The sequence below is a fragment of the Mus pahari genome, chromosome 5, assembly GCF_900095145.1.
Source record: "Mus pahari chromosome 5, PAHARI_EIJ_v1.1, whole genome shotgun sequence".
Classification (NCBI taxonomy): domain Eukaryota; kingdom Metazoa; phylum Chordata; class Mammalia; order Rodentia; family Muridae; genus Mus; species Mus pahari.
The window spans coordinates 147,078,444-147,095,105 of NC_034594.1; the positions used below are offsets into that span (position 1 = coordinate 147,078,444).

Consider the following 16,662-nt stretch of genomic DNA (forward strand, 5'->3'; position numbering starts at 1 on the left):
TGCAGAACAGAGCACAGAGCTCCTGCTATTTGTAAAATAGCCAACGACACAAATGTCATCATGTGTTTATGGAAAGCAGCCACATTCTCTCACCGTGCTAATCGAACTAGAAAAAAAAAAAGGCTGAGTCGTCTTGCTATACACTGTGAGAGACTTATATCTAGTGGAAGCTTTAGCTTTTAACTGAAAAAATGGGAAATGTTGTTCTTTAAGGTGTTAACTGTCTGACTGTCTGCTTCCTCTCCATTCCAGAACCTCAATCCTCTATTTTGGAAAGCCCGAAAAAATGCTCAGATGGTATCCAGCAGGTAAGAGAACATTATTAGGATGACAAATCCCCATTTCTGTTATTCACCTTAAAACAGTGATAGTACTGTGACTGACATTCCTCTTAGTACAGATGGCTGGGCTGCCCCCGTATTAGCTCACAGGGGAATCTACTGAGGTGTAGGGAAATGCTTGTTTTCATTTACATTTTGCAATCCCATTCAGCCTCCAACTAGAGAGCAGCCCTAACTTTGCAGATCTATATTATTATATATCGAACCGGAGGGTTGGTGCCGGCATTTGCTATCTGCAGCGAAACTCCAGGCCACCTGAGGAAATGTTTGTGTGTTGATGTATCTAAGCATATCCCAGGAGTAGTCTCTAAAATGATTTTTGGCATGGCCTGCCTAATATCTAGTAAGACAACTTTCCATCATGCTGTGGTTGGGAACAAGGCCTTTGTGCATGTTTTGGTAATGACTATGTCACTGAGTCATTACAACTCTTAAATTCCTTCAGAGGATGGGACATTTGATGGTATCTTTTCAGACCCTTTCATCTATTACTACCTATATCTGTAATCCCCATTCTGGGGATGAAGAGACAGATAGAGCCTGGAAACTCACTGGTGTAGTCAAATTGGTGAGTTTACGCTTCCATAAGAGACCCAGAAAAGGCAGAGAGTAATTAAGGAAGACACCTGATGTAGACTTATGGTCCCTATATGTATGCACCTGCACACACATGCTCTGACATGTGTGCAATCCATTCACATACACACAGAAATGAATTACTGAAAATGTCCAGAAAAGAAACATCTTATAGAACATTGACTATTGATAGCAGTTACTTTTTTGGATATACAAGAAATTGTTGAAATTACTTATAATTATTCCTAACTATGCTTTTAAGAATGGTTTCATACTGCATGAGGAAAATAAGCTAGTCTACATTGTATGGTAACAGAAATGAGACACATTCTGTTAAGTCTGGCCTATGGAAAATGAGAGGAATCTTACTTGAATTCTAAACCTATCTTGGTTTCTGGGTAATGTGTATTGGCATTCGTAGATTATATAGGACGTGATGTTCTCCTGTCCAAACTCGAGAATTTGAGAAATCTTCAAAGTTAAGACGGGGCTCTGTTTTAAAATAAGTTTATTGTTACATTAAACTTGTGCTCCTCCTGGAAGCGAGATCGGGTTGTGGGGTTAGCTCAGAATCAGACAATCTCCAGATTCTCTACACAATACCAGCAAGATGAGCTTTTAGTGTTTGTTCAGAATTAAATTTCTTTTTGAGGACATAGTCATAATAGCTCTCCTAACTTGCTGGTTGTTGGTTTGTGTTTGTGTTTGTTTCTGTTTTGTTTTGTTTTGTTTTATGAGGGGAGACCCATATTGCCCTGGGTGCCCTGGAAATGCCTGCTGGGCTAAGCCTCTGATTATTTATTTAATTAGCTGCAATAATTCATTTATGGTGAACCAGAGAAAACTAAAATGATGAAAACAGAAGAGTAAACTAGACAATGGCAAACAAACAAACTCTCCTACTGGAGCTGGAGATACACTGAGAACATTTAAGAACACTTGCTGCTCTTTGTGGAGGACCTGGGTTGAGTACTTCTGCACATATTCTTCGACCTATGTAGTCCTTACAGCAATACTTTAAAATTGCCTACCGTGTTACCAACCACCAATGAGATGCTACAGAACAGTCACCTGAGCGTTATTCACATAAAAGTAGACCCAGAAGAGGGGCTATAAGAAATACCTATGCTCAAAGCATACATCTTACAGGTCTTGTAGATTTAGGGAGTTGCTGTTAGTGCCTCCAAATATCATTTCATTATTTCATCATTTCATTATAAAAGTTATTCTATTATTTCTAAACTACACCTTTTATGGGAGTGGAATGTTTATAATAGAGACAGAGAAGTCTATTATTTGGCCTTTGTCTCTAACTTTTGAATTTTTACCATAACTTTGTGTTAAATTGTATGTATTAATTTTAGTGTAGGGGCTAACATATTTTTGTGGATGAAACCCCTAGCAGTTCGCATCCTGGTCACTAGAGGGCAGCTCTGCACCTCTGTAAATTACCACAACAGCAGGAAAAGACCGCTCCTGTCCAGTTGTGTGGGTGATGTTCAGGAGTGTTTTGCTAGGCCATCCTGTGTCGCTACATTATTCTGAGAATTAGCCAGGCCTCTGTTGCCGTCCTCGCCTGTGTTCAGGTGCCCGTCCTCTCCACTGAAACTATATGGAATTTGTTGAGTGAATTTTGAGTGTTATTCTGATCTGTAGCTATTAATTCTAAGCATCCCACATCCCCAGAAGCCACACACTACCTCTGAAGCACTTTTGCAGCACTAGGATCTGCGCACAGGTACTTAAGGAAGAAGACAATGTTAAAATAGAACATCTCACCTTTCACAAATACAGTGTGGTATTTAAGCTACAATATAAGTAGGAAACCCTTTTAACACCCGATGATGAATCAATGGCCACAATAAAACCAGGGTATGAAAAATGGGTCTAAAGGGAAGGAGGACTAATTTAGAGAGCGTGGGACAGTTTTCCTTCAGGCCCAACTCAGTTTATGATCACTTTAGGTGCTCACTAAACATGGTAGCAGTGTTTAGATAGTGAGTCTCAGGGTGTACAGGTAGTTAGGAAGAAGAAAAGCACAGATACTCCCTGGCAGAGATGCAGACATAGAGCTGGAAACCCTGGAGAGAGAATTTACCACACCGTGGACCAGGGAAGACATAACTTTTCTGGAAAGAACATTTTTGTTTTATGGACACTACAAGGGCATCAGTGTAGTTATTTTAATATCAGAAGCAGGAGGAGATACTCATCAGGTGTTTGTTGTTTCAAGTCAGAGTCTGACTGTGTACACTGTCTAGCCTGCAACTCACTATATTGATTAGGCTGGCCCCAGATCCATAGAGACCCATTTGCAACTGCCTCTCACATGATTAAAGGTGTAGGCTTCCAGGCCCAGTTCTTAGCTATTGGTTTTTAAAACCGAGAAGGAGTCAACATCTGGGAAGCAGTTAGAATGTGTGTTTAGGACGTGGAAAAAGAAATGGATGCCACATAGTATTTTGTTTTCTCCCAGAGTCATGAGGGCTTAGAGCTACACTGGAGCCAACAGTTGAGATTTAGATGGTGTAAAATCAGTGCGTGTCATGCAACATTTATATGGGAGACAGGACACAAAGTTGAGGATGCTAATCTGATGGAATAGTAACTAAGGAGAATGCCTTGCTTACTTACGAATGCTTTCCTCATGATTAAACATCTCCTGATCTGCCGTGAACTAGGACATTTGTAGGAGACAGGAGGGAAAAATGAAAAGACTTTTATAGGGCAATATGACCCCCTTCATGTAAACATGTAAACATGTCTATTGGTGTTGTCTTTGTTTGGGTCTTGTTCCGGCTGCCATGTGGATGAGACTGTGTGAATGTAGCTGATATTCTAAGAGATGAATTCTCAAAGGAAATTTCTAGCTCCTCTAGCTTTCGTATCTTTCTGCCCACCCTTCTGCCTAGATCGTTGAGCATTAGTCGCAGGAGTTGTGTTATAGATGTACCAGTTGTTGCTGAGTACCCCTAAATCACTTGTCCTCTGCATTTGGTTGGTTGTGGTTTTCTGTAATGATTTCCATCCGCTGTAAGATGTTTCCTGGATGAGAGGTGAGACCTACCCTTCTCTGTGGGTATAAAAGGACAAATATTTACAAGGTAGTCAGGAATTCTGCTGGTTTACTAAAGTGGGAGTTGCATTTCAATTTCAGAAAATAAGAATAATATATATTTTAAAAGAAGAAGAAGAACAAAAAGAAGTAGTCATTTCAGTTATAGGATAGTATCTTTTCCATATAGCTACAAACCAACTTAAAAGATACAGTTCTAACTGCCAAGATATTTAATGTATATGGTAGAGTATTGGAGTAATTAAAGAAATGAAAAGTTGTAGAGAGACTGTAAATTAGAAGAAGAGTTTTGTAGGAAGATAATTTTCTGATTGACTTAATTTGCACAAGTATAGGAAGAAGAATGTTGCAGATGGAGCAGACTAGTAGAGATGAAGAACTAGAAGTGAACTTGGCATTAGGGTGACTATTGTGCAGGTGAATTGACAGGCAGATTAATTTACTTCTCCTGTGGAGACTTGACCTTTGCTGGTGGCCTCTGGCCCAGGGCATGCAACTGGGCAATGATTGAGCCCAGACCCCAGTGTTATCTGGATTATAGTCATTGTTATCTGGACTATCTCCTTGTGGATCCCCTTACTTCCCATCTTGACCCCTTCTAATCCCTTCCTGCACACTGCCCCAGAGTTATCTTTCTGAAAACACAAACTGTTTTACCCCTGATATCTGCTTAGACTTACTCAAGGACTGTTCACTGTGTCTCTAAAAGGTTTCAGGCCTGTGAGTTTGACATATAGAGTCTCCCTCCTGCCATTGCCCTCTTAGCTTTATCTCTCACCGTCTTTCCTCCTGATTCAGCTTGGTCTAGGGAAAAATAAGTCATTTCCTCAAGACTCTACTATCCTTCCCATCTTCCCTTGAATGGTTCTCGTGTACCCTCAGATGCCCAAATTGTCCCATCTTGACTGCCTCTCACACACTATGTGAAAAGCCTCATGTTCCAAAGTCCTTTGGAGTCCTTACACTGTAACTGCTGTGCCCATGCCTTCTGTCTGGAATCATTGGGCATATGTACAGGGATTGAGCCCCATAAAGATAATACTGTCTGCACTTTCTTTTGTCCCTTCAGTATCTGCACAGTCGGGCAGATAGACGAAGCCCAGAGAAATGTTTGATGAATGAATCAATACATGATGACCATGCTGATGAGATGGAGCAAAGGGCACATCTTTGAGCAGTTGTAGAAAATGTCCTCACAGAGGATGTGGGCTGTAGGGCTGTTGTCTTGAGCACAAATCCCAGTTTTTCTAGACCAGTCAGAGTGAAGCAGAAGCAGACACTGATGAGGGTGTTAGGGACAGATCTTAGTCAGCGGCAGTGACTACAGTAGGGGGAAATTCCACTGTGAACCGAAGTCAGCTGTGGATTGCACAGATGAATGTTTTAAAGGGCTGAAGGAGGAACAACGGGGAGAGCTGAGCATGAGAAGAAGCTTGGGAGAGTCCAGGACTGAATATGACAAGGGTTCTTCACTGCATACGAGAGCTGAGGTTTGCTCTGTCTGCTAGCTGGCAATGACAGAAGCTGGGATTCTGATCCCATCTTAGAATTCAGAGACTGTGCCTTATCTTTAGCTGCTCCTGAAAGAGATAAAACATTTTGGCGATCTTGCATCTTCTCACACAGTCACACTAAGGGAGAGCATGGAGCCAGTCTAAGGATGTGGCCTTGAGAAACCTTAGTCTTTGGTTAAACGTTTTTAAAACAAGACTGAAGCCTCAGAGGAACCTGCTTCCAGTTTTGTGGAGAGACAATCCTTGTTCTACGGCGTCTTACTTTGTTTCTGGAAGCTTTTCAAAATGGAAGGTGATGAAATGGGTATTTTGTGGAAGGCAGGGCATTTATGTAGTTCACAGGGATGGAGGCTAGAATGCACAAGAGTGTAGCTTTTCCATGTCTCTCTCCATGGCCTTGTCAGTTATGAAAGCACGGAGGGATTGGCAGTACATGATGAGGAGACTGGAATTGCCAGCCTAGCTTTCTCTTCCTCTCATAAAGCCACTAACACCCTGCACTCTGGTGATGACAGCCAGTCTTATTTACCCTCCAAAGCATTATCTCCAAATGCCATCCATTAACTGAGGTATTTTCAAAATTGCTTTGGGGAGATAACATTTTCCACACATGACTTGTACATATTGTAACCATGACAGACCTTAAGTGGAACTGCTAGTGGAAGGTTAGCTATTTGAAGTGAGTATAACAGGTGTGACTGTCCTCAGGGAAAGTACCTCATTCAATGACTTAGTTTCCTCATCTGTAAAATGGACTTATAAACCATTCCTACCTGAGGAGCTCTGAGGGATTTAAGTGTATTATTCGTCTGTGAAGATCTAAAGAACTTAAGGCACATAGTCTACACTCAGATTGTTAGTTGATATCACAGCAGAGTGATAGTCTCTATGGTGTTTTTATTTTTAGTCAATATTGAGGATCGAGCTCAGGCCAATGCTTTACAATTGAGCTCCTCATTATTCATGGATTCTGTATTTGTGAACTCACCTACTGGCTAAAGTTGATTGCGGTGCTTACATTTCTGTGGTGTGTTTGTGATCATTTGCAAACCTGTCCAATGTGATTACAAATCTTGCTCTGTGAAGTATGTACTTTCCTAGGTCAATTTGAACAAAGGGATGTCTGTAAGCAAGCAGCCTTTATGCGGTTTATTAGAGGACCCACCTTGCACATCCTTTAAAATGGCTTTACACTTAGTGTTAAACTGTTGTTGGTGTTTCTATGTGTCAGAAGGCCTTGGTGGACCTAGTAATTAGACTACATGTTAGTCAGACTTTGTTGTAACACAAGTTAGAGTGCCTGGGCCAGTGTTAGTGTTCAGTGTTAGTGAATGAACAACAATCCTTAAATAGGACGTTAAAAAGAAAACAGGGTACACAGGGATCATGTGACAAGATGTTACCCAAGATGTGCAGGAATCTGGAATCCAAGCTTGTGTTTTCCTCGGGAGCTGTGGTTCAGAGAGTTTGCTTACGATGAGTTTGAAGAACACAGGTTAAGTTTATCTTATTTAAGCCTCACAGTATCCCCTCTGCAGTAAGCCAGATGGGTAATGTGGTGTTAGTCACAGTTTAAAGGAGGATAGGCTTATGTCAGCTTGTGGTTTCAGGCTTTAGTCCATGGTCTCTTGGCTGTATTGCTTCTAGGCCCAGGCTTGGTGAAACAGAACACAGAGAAACAGTGTGCAGTGGAGGCAAGTGGCTCAATTCTGGGTGGACAGGTGACCAAAGCCTACCAAACAAGTATAAAATTGCTTCCAGAAACACGCAGCAGTGATATTCTCCCTCCAACCAGATTCAGTGTCCTGGTTAGGAGGTCATGCATGGATTAATCCTTTGATGAACTTGGCACCTTCATAATCCAATTCCTCCTCAATAGCCCTATGAATTGGAGACCACACCATCAACAGGTGACTCTTTCAGGAAGAGGGCGATTCATATCTTAACTATGACATGGGCTATGTTCATCATACAGATCATTAAAGACCTTATGAGCCTTGTGAGAAATTAATGTGTTCTCAACAAGCAGAGGCCAAAGTTTTTAATAAGGAAGTAAACTTCCTGGCAAAGGAAGCTGGGCATGACAGTGAGAGGCACAGTAGAGCCAGTCAGGAGTGCAATTCTGGGTGGCTGAGAGTCTCAGCTGAGACATTATATGAGACAATAGAAATGATAACCAAGGAGGGAGGGGCTCTGGGTGTGGTGACTGTGCCAGGTGCAGATTAGTCTGAGCCACAGGGGAATCAACTGGAGACTGATTAGAAATGCAATTGTATTGCTAACCCTAGGGATTCAGACAACAGACCTGGGTTTAACAAGCCCCTGGTGATTCTTGGGACTATTCATCATGAGAGACATTGGTCTGCCATTAACAGGGGTTCAGAGCTCTTAGGACATGCTAGTTGGTTGGAGGATAAGATACAGTTCAGATTTAAGGCAAAAGGCAGGGAGATAAAGTAGCAACAAAAGCCACGAGGACACATGGCAGGATTGAAGCAGCCATAAGAAGGAAAGACTGGCAGTAGCCAGCAGAGAAGGGAGACGGGTGAATGAGAAAGTGATTTCTTGATTGTATATCACCCATTAAGTTACTCAAAGATAAAATCCCAACCCCTGCTCTTACTGGAAAGCAAAAACTAAACAATAAAGCAAAAGCAGAGAAGGCATTAGAGAAAAAAAAAACTGAGAAGGTCGTGTCCGGCATTGTAGGAGCCAAGAGAGTTTTATGAGCCATATGAGTAGGAGTCTTGAGTAATTATCCTAGCCAGGATTAAGGCCACAGTGTTTGATGAGAAGAGCATCAGCAGCCTTGGGAGAGCATTTGTGCTAGCATGGCAGAGTCTAGGGAACTCTCCATCACCAACTAGTGGTCTTAATGCACTGTATTTGATTTTCGATAGGATTTGCTGGCATTTGACTGCAGTTGGGTGTTAGTATAGGTGCTCAGGAGGTGGCACGTTCCATAGATCTTGAAAGGGAGTCACACACATTGCAGTGCTTTTCTTTCTTGTACTGTCTGGGTAAATGAAGTGATGCACTCTCTTAGGGTATGAACCAGCAGTCTGCCAGGATATTGACTCAACAGCTGGATGGAAGTTCCAAAAGCGTGTGACTTAGAGCAGCAGATTCCCTCCTTTTGTTGGTCCTTGTTACCTTGACTCTTTCCCACATATATTATTACTTCTACCAGGGTTCCTTATCAATAACGCCTATAGGCTTTGCTTCAGTCTATTGATTATCTGTTATGCTAAATAACAAGAAGATGGCCAGTTAGCCAGTTTTTATTTCTAACTTGTCTTCTTCACATGTATGTCATATGTCTCATGTATGTTCCATAGACTTTACCAGATTCATTTTGGGTTAAGTAGATTATAATTTTCAACAATTTAGTATTCATTTTATTATAATGTTTGGAGGTTCTAGGGAGATATGTCAGTGGAGGAGCACTCCCTCGCAGCTTGATGACCCAAGTACTTCATAGCACCCACATTAAAAGCTGTGTCTGGCTGACTGTGTACACCCATAACTCCAGTACTATGTGTAAGGTGGAGAAAGTGATTTCTGGGACTTCATGGCTACCAGGCCAGCTGAAGAAAGGGTAATCTCCAGGTCCACTGAGAAACCTGTCTCAATGGACAATGCAGAGAATGATAAAGATGTCCAGTATCCAGCTCCAGATTCCATAGCACTCCCTCCCTTCCTCCCTCCCTTTCTCCCTTCTTTCCTCTCCCCTTCCCTCCCTGTCTTGCCCTCCCCCTCCCTCCATCCCTCTGCATACATTCAGTTTGAACTCTGAGAAGCTCTTGTTTTCTGTAATGAGTTTCACTTTAACAAACCCTTGAAAAATTATTTATAATTTTTCATATATCACATGTCCTAGTATTTTCCTCCTTTCTTGAAATTTGCCCTAAAATTTGAAATTGTTTGTGTTTTACTTTTTTGTAAGTAATCATACTTGTTTAAATCTGAATTTACTTCCTATGGGATCCTGACTAGCATATATTAAGTTATTGTAGATTTGGAATGCCATGGGCTTGGTCTAAAACCTTAGGTTGTTTTTTTTTTTTTCCTGTAGAATTCAAAACATGATGGATAGAATTTATATGGCTTGTGTAGAAGTGTGTAGTGTCTTTATTTGTCAATACAGGGACATTAAAATCAACAGAACTTGTAAATCTGAGTGAGGTAGACAATGAATTATGTGTCCCATATCACCATTTACAAAATCAATTTAGTATTAACTTACCAGTGAGTAGTTTTTATATTGTAGGCTCTGAAAGGACCATGCTATTACAACATAATAAAGCTTTAAAAATTTGTCCAATAGTTTCTCAGCAAAAACTTGTTTGAATGTATCTTGGCTTCTTTTGTGACAATTGTAACCTTAATGTTACTATAATGGGTTCTTTTTCTGGGAATCAAATAATCTTGCACTTGGAAACATGTTTTTGGCAAACATTTTATTCACTCAATGGCATTTTGTATTTTGCGATATTCAAGTGTTTAAACAATTTATAAGAACTGACCATCACCACCCACGGTTAAGATTATACAGGAATAGAAATTTTTTGGCTATGTGATTGCATAGAATTTTTGAGCCAAATAGGAGAGCAAAGTCTACTGCTCTTGATGATTTAGGGTTTTGAAACAGTATTTGTAAACGTAGATAATCTCAAAATTGGTAATACCTAAATATGCTGCTTTTTATGTTGTTTAAAACAGGTTTGTCTGAATCGGTCTACAAGGAGATAGCCTTTATATAGATTCTTCGTAAAATGTCACAACTATACTTTGCCCTTCTTTTAAAAGAGTGATGTAATTTTTATAGCTCTTGCCATGAACATTGGGTAAACTGTTGCACAATTCTGGAAATGCCGAGAGCATTTTTGTAAAGGGTAGAAGTCTAAGATAACAAACTGTATTTCTCCAATGTCAAGTCCTTTGAGAATTGGATAGACGTCTTCTAGTTGTAGCCTGAAAGATGGAAGATTAAGTTCCAGGCACTGGACACAGGGAACAGGCTCCTAACTTGAGGACTTTTCATGGACCATGGAGTGCCTGGCCATCCCTTAGAGATTGAATGCCAGCTTTTTCAGTGGGTGAGCTCTGCAGATCTCCTCTTCATGTGGGCTTGAGCATAGCATGTTTGCTTACATGGCCAGAGGACAGCTAGGCCTTTTTGTTGATAATGACCTATATTTACCATGTAAATTCCTTAAAAAAAAAAGAAAAAGAAAAAGATAACCCATGGAGAAATCAACATTACTGTTGACAAGCAATACAACTTTCCTGAAGAATTCAATGGAAATGGTTGCCATGGGAACTGTGAGTTATTCCTCTGCAAGAGCTAGCCAGCACTTGATAGATAACCCTGGATAAGGAAGGACAAATAAGATTCTTTGATGACTCTTAGCTAAGTTGAAAACTGAAAATCTTACATTTTGGCTTGAGAAAAGCTTAATTACTCTGCTTTCAAGATGGGAAAAAAAAAAAAAGAAGATTGTAACTTCTAATATTTCACAGAATGAGTTAAACATGGTCAAAAAGGGATTGCAAATTCTGGAAAATTGTGTGATTTTTTTTTTTCCTCTGAAGTGAAAATAATATAAAAAGTAGGAAAATTTCTCTCATCCCATCTTTTCTTCCTTTTTCTTTGTCTGTAAACTTACCTGTAAGAAAAGTTCTGTAAGCTGGGCGGTGGTGGCGCATGCCTTTAATCCCAGCACTTGGGAGGCAGAGGCAGGTGGATTTCTGAGTTCGAGGCCAGCCCGGTCTACAAAGTGAGTTCCAGGACAGCCAGGGCTATACAGAGAATCTCTGCCTCAAAAACAAAACAAAACAAAACAAAACAAAACAAAACAAAACAAAACGTCTTTGTGGTATGATTATTAATATCTTCAAGAATTCCTTAACTCTGTTCCTTATTGGTACCACATAACTAGTTATGATGCTTATTATAGATTTATTATTGGAACTTTATTGTATCACTATTTCCTCTACCATTTTTTAAATTCTACTTCTTACTGTACCATACACTTGAAAAATCTTTGAACCTTAAAGAATATGTATATTTCTATATTATCAGATCCTTATTTTCCCAACTTTTAAATTATTTAAGTGTGTTACTTATCTCTTTATTTTAAAAATGTGAATGAAATACATAAAAATACCTATTAGTACACTGAATATATATATAGATAGGCCTAGAGTTACAACCATGTAATCTCAGCTACTCAAAGGCAGGGAGATTACAAGTTCAACGACTGTCTGGACTGCAGAGAAAATTCAAAGTCAGTCTGGGAAACTTAGTGGAAACTGCCTCAAAATGAAAGACAAATCAGTAAAGCAAGGGCTAATAGTACAACGTGCATGAGGTCCTTGCTTCTGTACCTAGTACCATGAAACACAAACAAAGTAAATGAGTAAATTCAAATAAAGTAAATGAGTAAACTCAATACTCAAAGTGTTCAGCTCAGTCCTAAGTTCTGTCCCTTCCTCACAAAGCACCACCCCGTTCTCTGAACTGTACTTGTAATTCAATATTTAGCAGGTTTAGTTTATCAGCGATTTCATGCTGTTTTAAGCCACACAATGCAAATGCAATGTGAGGGGAAAAATGGCTAATCTCTCAGCTGTAGTGTTTCTCAACATCAGAAAAAAGTGAAGATGGATCATTTGAATCCTGTATCATAGGATCATACATTTACCCAAATGTTTTTACTAAACACAATTTTAATTATAACATTTATATAGCTTTCTCTATGATAAAATTTGTTTTTCTTCTTTCTTTCCATTCATTACATGGTTCATATTTAAGACTTTATGCATACTTGGCAAATAAGCTACTACTGAGCCATAGCCTTAGCCCCAAATAAGTAATTGATGTGGTCATTTAGCTTTTAAATTTTACTTTTTTGGAAAAGAAAACAATTCATCTCTCCCACACAACTTAATCTGAAAAATTGGTATCATTTCTACCAATTAGGCTTTGATATTGAACGAGTTGAACACACTGGCTTGATGCTTGGTAAAATGTTTTAATGGATAAGTTGGAAAGTTTGAAGGATGTTCCTCTAAGCTGAAAATTTCAGCTTTTGAATCTTAATTAACCCAGAAATTTGAAAATTTTGAGGTGACAGTCACAAATTAGAGTGTAAGTTGTTTATTTGTTCCAGAGAAGCTTCAAGTATACAAATCCCCATTGTCAGTCACACTCAGCATGGCTCTTAGTGTTTTCAACTCTAAACCTCTCTGTGACACATCTAACAGGTTAAACCTAGCTGCAAGGGAATCTTTAAGTGTCATTTTCCTATTGCTACAAACAGAAGGGAGCATTTAGTTGGGCAGGCCAATAATTGCAACATTATCTAGAGCAGATTCCACTCAAGAGATCATTCTAAGCAGTTCAGCCCCAGTGTGTGAGAACTGGTTCCAGGATGCTGTGGCACCAAAGGAAGCAGACAGCTTGAGGATCACAATTTATTAGATACTTAGTCGCAGAACTGTGGTCCTTAGAAGCAGCAGAAACAACAAATCCCCTTGATTAGAGTCAGAAGTAAAGTTGTGTATACTGGTGAAGTCAGATGCGGCTTTATCCAAGCAAGAGCACAACTGGTTTATTTCACACTAATATTAATGTCAGGGACATTCCTAGCTTTAAAGCCCAGTCATAAAGCTCCACATACCACTCCAGTAGTCTTGTCTCTTATGGTGTGCTGGGAAACTATAAGGGAAGGCTGATGAGGCTTGCAGAAGCATAATCAGGATATCACAACCCAACATGGCTGCAGCCATGTCCAAGTGAACCCCTTCAGAAGACTTTGCCTGCTATCTTGTGCAATATGCCTCTTTTTAACCTCTTACTGACTGGCTATGTAATTACGAATTTTAAAATCTTCAAATATTCCCTGTTGCTGCTACTATAACTCCTACTGTCATTAACTTTGAGTATGTTTGAGTAATGTTCTATGAATATGGGGAACATAAATCTTTGTTAGGTCTATAATAGCTGTTACAGTGTGTAGCCATTATAATAAAATCATTTTCTTCTTTCACTTTATTTTTCTAGGTGTCCAGTGATTTTATTCTGGTTTTACTGTATTTAAAGTGGTGATAAAAAATGGATTAGCTTAGTTAATAGCATTTAAGTATTGGGTTTGGGAAATCTCTTCTGTAATTTCTTTTTTTTTTACTGCATTTCACTCATCAATAAACTTACATTTTTACTTTCTCATTTGTTTATGTGTGTGGAGGCACATTAATGTCACAGTGTACTTGTGAAAGGCAACTGACAGCAGTAGGCTCCCTCTTCCTAGCATGTGGGTCCTGGGGATCAAGCTCAGGTTGTCAGATTAGGTAATAAATGCCTTTACTTGCTAAGCCACCTCACTGGCTCCTCAAGGAACCTTTTTATAACCACTAGTGGAAATGATAAGAACTCTGATTAATATTTAGAAGCCACATTTACCAGCATACAAGGAAAATGAGGATACTACACATTTGAGTAATCTGGTGTGAAGAGAAAAAAAGCTAAATGGTCAAGGATTTGTTTAGACGAGTTTCAGTGTTACAAGTTTTTCACTTTGGTTATGTTACTTTTGTTTATTAACATTCTAACTATAGCATGGAAATTTGTACAATGGTCAAATTGGGAATAAAATAGGGTAAATAAAATAGGGATATCTTTTACCATGGACTACACAGAAAATATGACTCCACTTGTATATATTAATATTATGGTCTTTTGTGTAGATATTGTTGAAATTGATGATGTAAGGGTTTGTGTGTGTGCCTAAGTTTATATAAATCATATTGTCTTAGTCAGGGTCCCTATTCCTGCACAAACATCATGACCAAGAAGCAAGTTAGGGAGGAAAGGGTTTATTCGGCTTACATTTCCACATTGCTGTTCATCACTGAAGAAGTCAGGACTGGAACTCAAGCTGGTCAAGAAGCAGGAGCTGATGCAGAGGCCATGAATTGATGTTCTTTACTGGCTTGCTCCACTGGCTTGCTTCCCCTGCTCTCTTATAGAACCCAAGACTACCAGCCCAGAGATGGCACCACCCACAAGGGGACCTCCCAAACTTGATCAGTAATTGAGAAAATGCCTTACAGCTGGATCTCATGGAGGCATTTCCCCAATTGAAGCTCCTTTCTCTGTGATAACTCCAGCTGTGTCAAGTTGACACAAAACTAGCCAGTACACATATGTACGTTCAACATTTGCCCATTTAAAATGTCTATCTTTATGACTTTTGGAGAACCACCAGTGAACACTTTTTGAAATGCTTTGAGTAAAATATTAAAATTGTAGTAAATGTGATAATAGGATGCCCATCGTTTTGTGTGTCAATAACCTATCACTTACTCTTATTGGAGACTCTGACCACTTCTAAAAGCTAGCGATTGCCTTTAATATTCAAAAGTAACTTCCAGAGTCTCTGGGAGAATGCCCTGATAGCATCAATTCATAGTCAGGAAGGCAAACATTTATTTTGTAGAATGTCCTTCCCCGTTCTTGGGTACTATTCTAGTTTTATTTTTGTTATTGTGATAAAGCACACTTTCCAAGATGAAGTCATCAGGGAAAAATAATACATGCCTTATAATTCTGGGTTATAGTCTATTATTAAGGAGAACTCAAGGCAGAAACCTGAAGCAGCTAGTCAGGATGCATCCCCAGTTTAGAGTAGAGCATCCATTCATTTCTCTCTTCTCTGCTAGCTTTCTTATCTACAGTTCAGGGCCCTGTCAGGGTGGGTACTTCCATCTCACATCAGTGCAAGTAACCAAGGCAACCACACATAGACTTGTCCACTGGCTAACTTGATTTAGGTACTTCCTCTTTAACACTCTTTTCCCAGGTGATTCTAGGTTGTGATAAGTTGACATTTAAAACTAACCCTCAGTGTAGCCTATCCTCAGTGGCACTGTATGAAGGTGAGACAGACAAAGATTTTAGGAGCCAATGGGAGTATGTCTGAACCACTTTAAAATCCAAGGGTAGAAAAGAGGGTACACCCTGAAATTTCAGTACAATCTTTCCATGGCAGGATATTTCTGGAGGCAGTCCAAGTGTGACTTTGTAATTTTCCCATTCCTCTATAGATATTTGTATTTTTTCCACTATCTTACTAATTGTGACTGCCCTTGTCTCTCAGGAAGTTTTCGATGTGAAGTCTGAAGGGCAGGCAACTGTAATTCAGCAACTGGAACAGACCATTGAGGATCTGCGCACAAAAATAGCTGAGCTAGAGAAGCAATATCCATCCCTGGACTTGGAGGGACCCAGAGGCCTCTCAGGACTTGAGAATGGATTGACAGCCACTGCGGACGTCAGTCTAGATGCTCTTGGATTGCATGGGAAGGTTGCACAGCCTCCAAGAACTCTTGAGGCAAAATCAATACAGACTTCCCCAACAGAAGAAGGTAGAATCCTGACATTGCCACCTCCAAAGGCACCACCTGAGGGTCTTTCGGGGACCCCTGCAGCTCCAAGTGGAGAGTCAGCCCTTCTAACCTCACCCTCTGGACCTCAGACAAAATTTTGTTCAGAGATTTCTCTGATTGTGTCTCCAAGGAGGATATCAGTACAGCTGGATGCCCAACAGATGCAGAGTGCATCACAACCACCGCCACCTCCTCCTCTCCTTGGGTCTGATAGTCAAGGACAGCCCTCCCAACCTTCTCTGCATCCTCAGTTGGAAGCCAGCCATGAACATTCTGTTTCCTCCTCCTTTGTAAACAACTGTAATGTCCCACCCGCACCACCTCTGCCTTGTACAGAGTCCTCCAGTTTCATGCCTGGCCTGGGCATGGCAATTCCCCCACCTCCCTGTCTCTCTGACATAACAGTGCCTGCTCTGCCCAGTCCTACAGCCCCAGCCCTACAACTTAGCAGTCTACAGGGACCAGAAATGCTGCCAGCCCCTCCCCAACCTACTCCTCTCCCTGGACTAGGAATACCCCCTCCTCCCCCTCCCCCTCCTCTCCCTGGAGTAGGAATACCTCCCCCACCTCCTCTCCCTGGAATGGGAATACCTCCTCCACCTCCTTTACCTGGAGTGGGCATACCCCCTCCTCCTCCTCTTCCTGGAGTGGGCATACCCCCTCCTCCTCCTCTTCCTGGAGTGGGCATACCCCCTCCTCCTCC

At 40.5% G+C, this 16,662-nt stretch overlaps 1 protein-coding gene across 1 annotated transcript in view; it reads left to right on the forward strand.

The window, feature by feature from the left end:
- Positions 1-16,662, forward strand: part of Fmn2 (formin 2) — a 304,491-nt gene that overhangs the window by 83,031 nt on the left and 204,798 nt on the right. Inside the window, 2 exon segments of the mRNA XM_021197955.2 lie at positions 253-308; positions 15,671-16,662. Of these exon segments, the coding sequence (XP_021053614.1) occupies positions 253-308; positions 15,671-16,662 (1,048 nt within the window).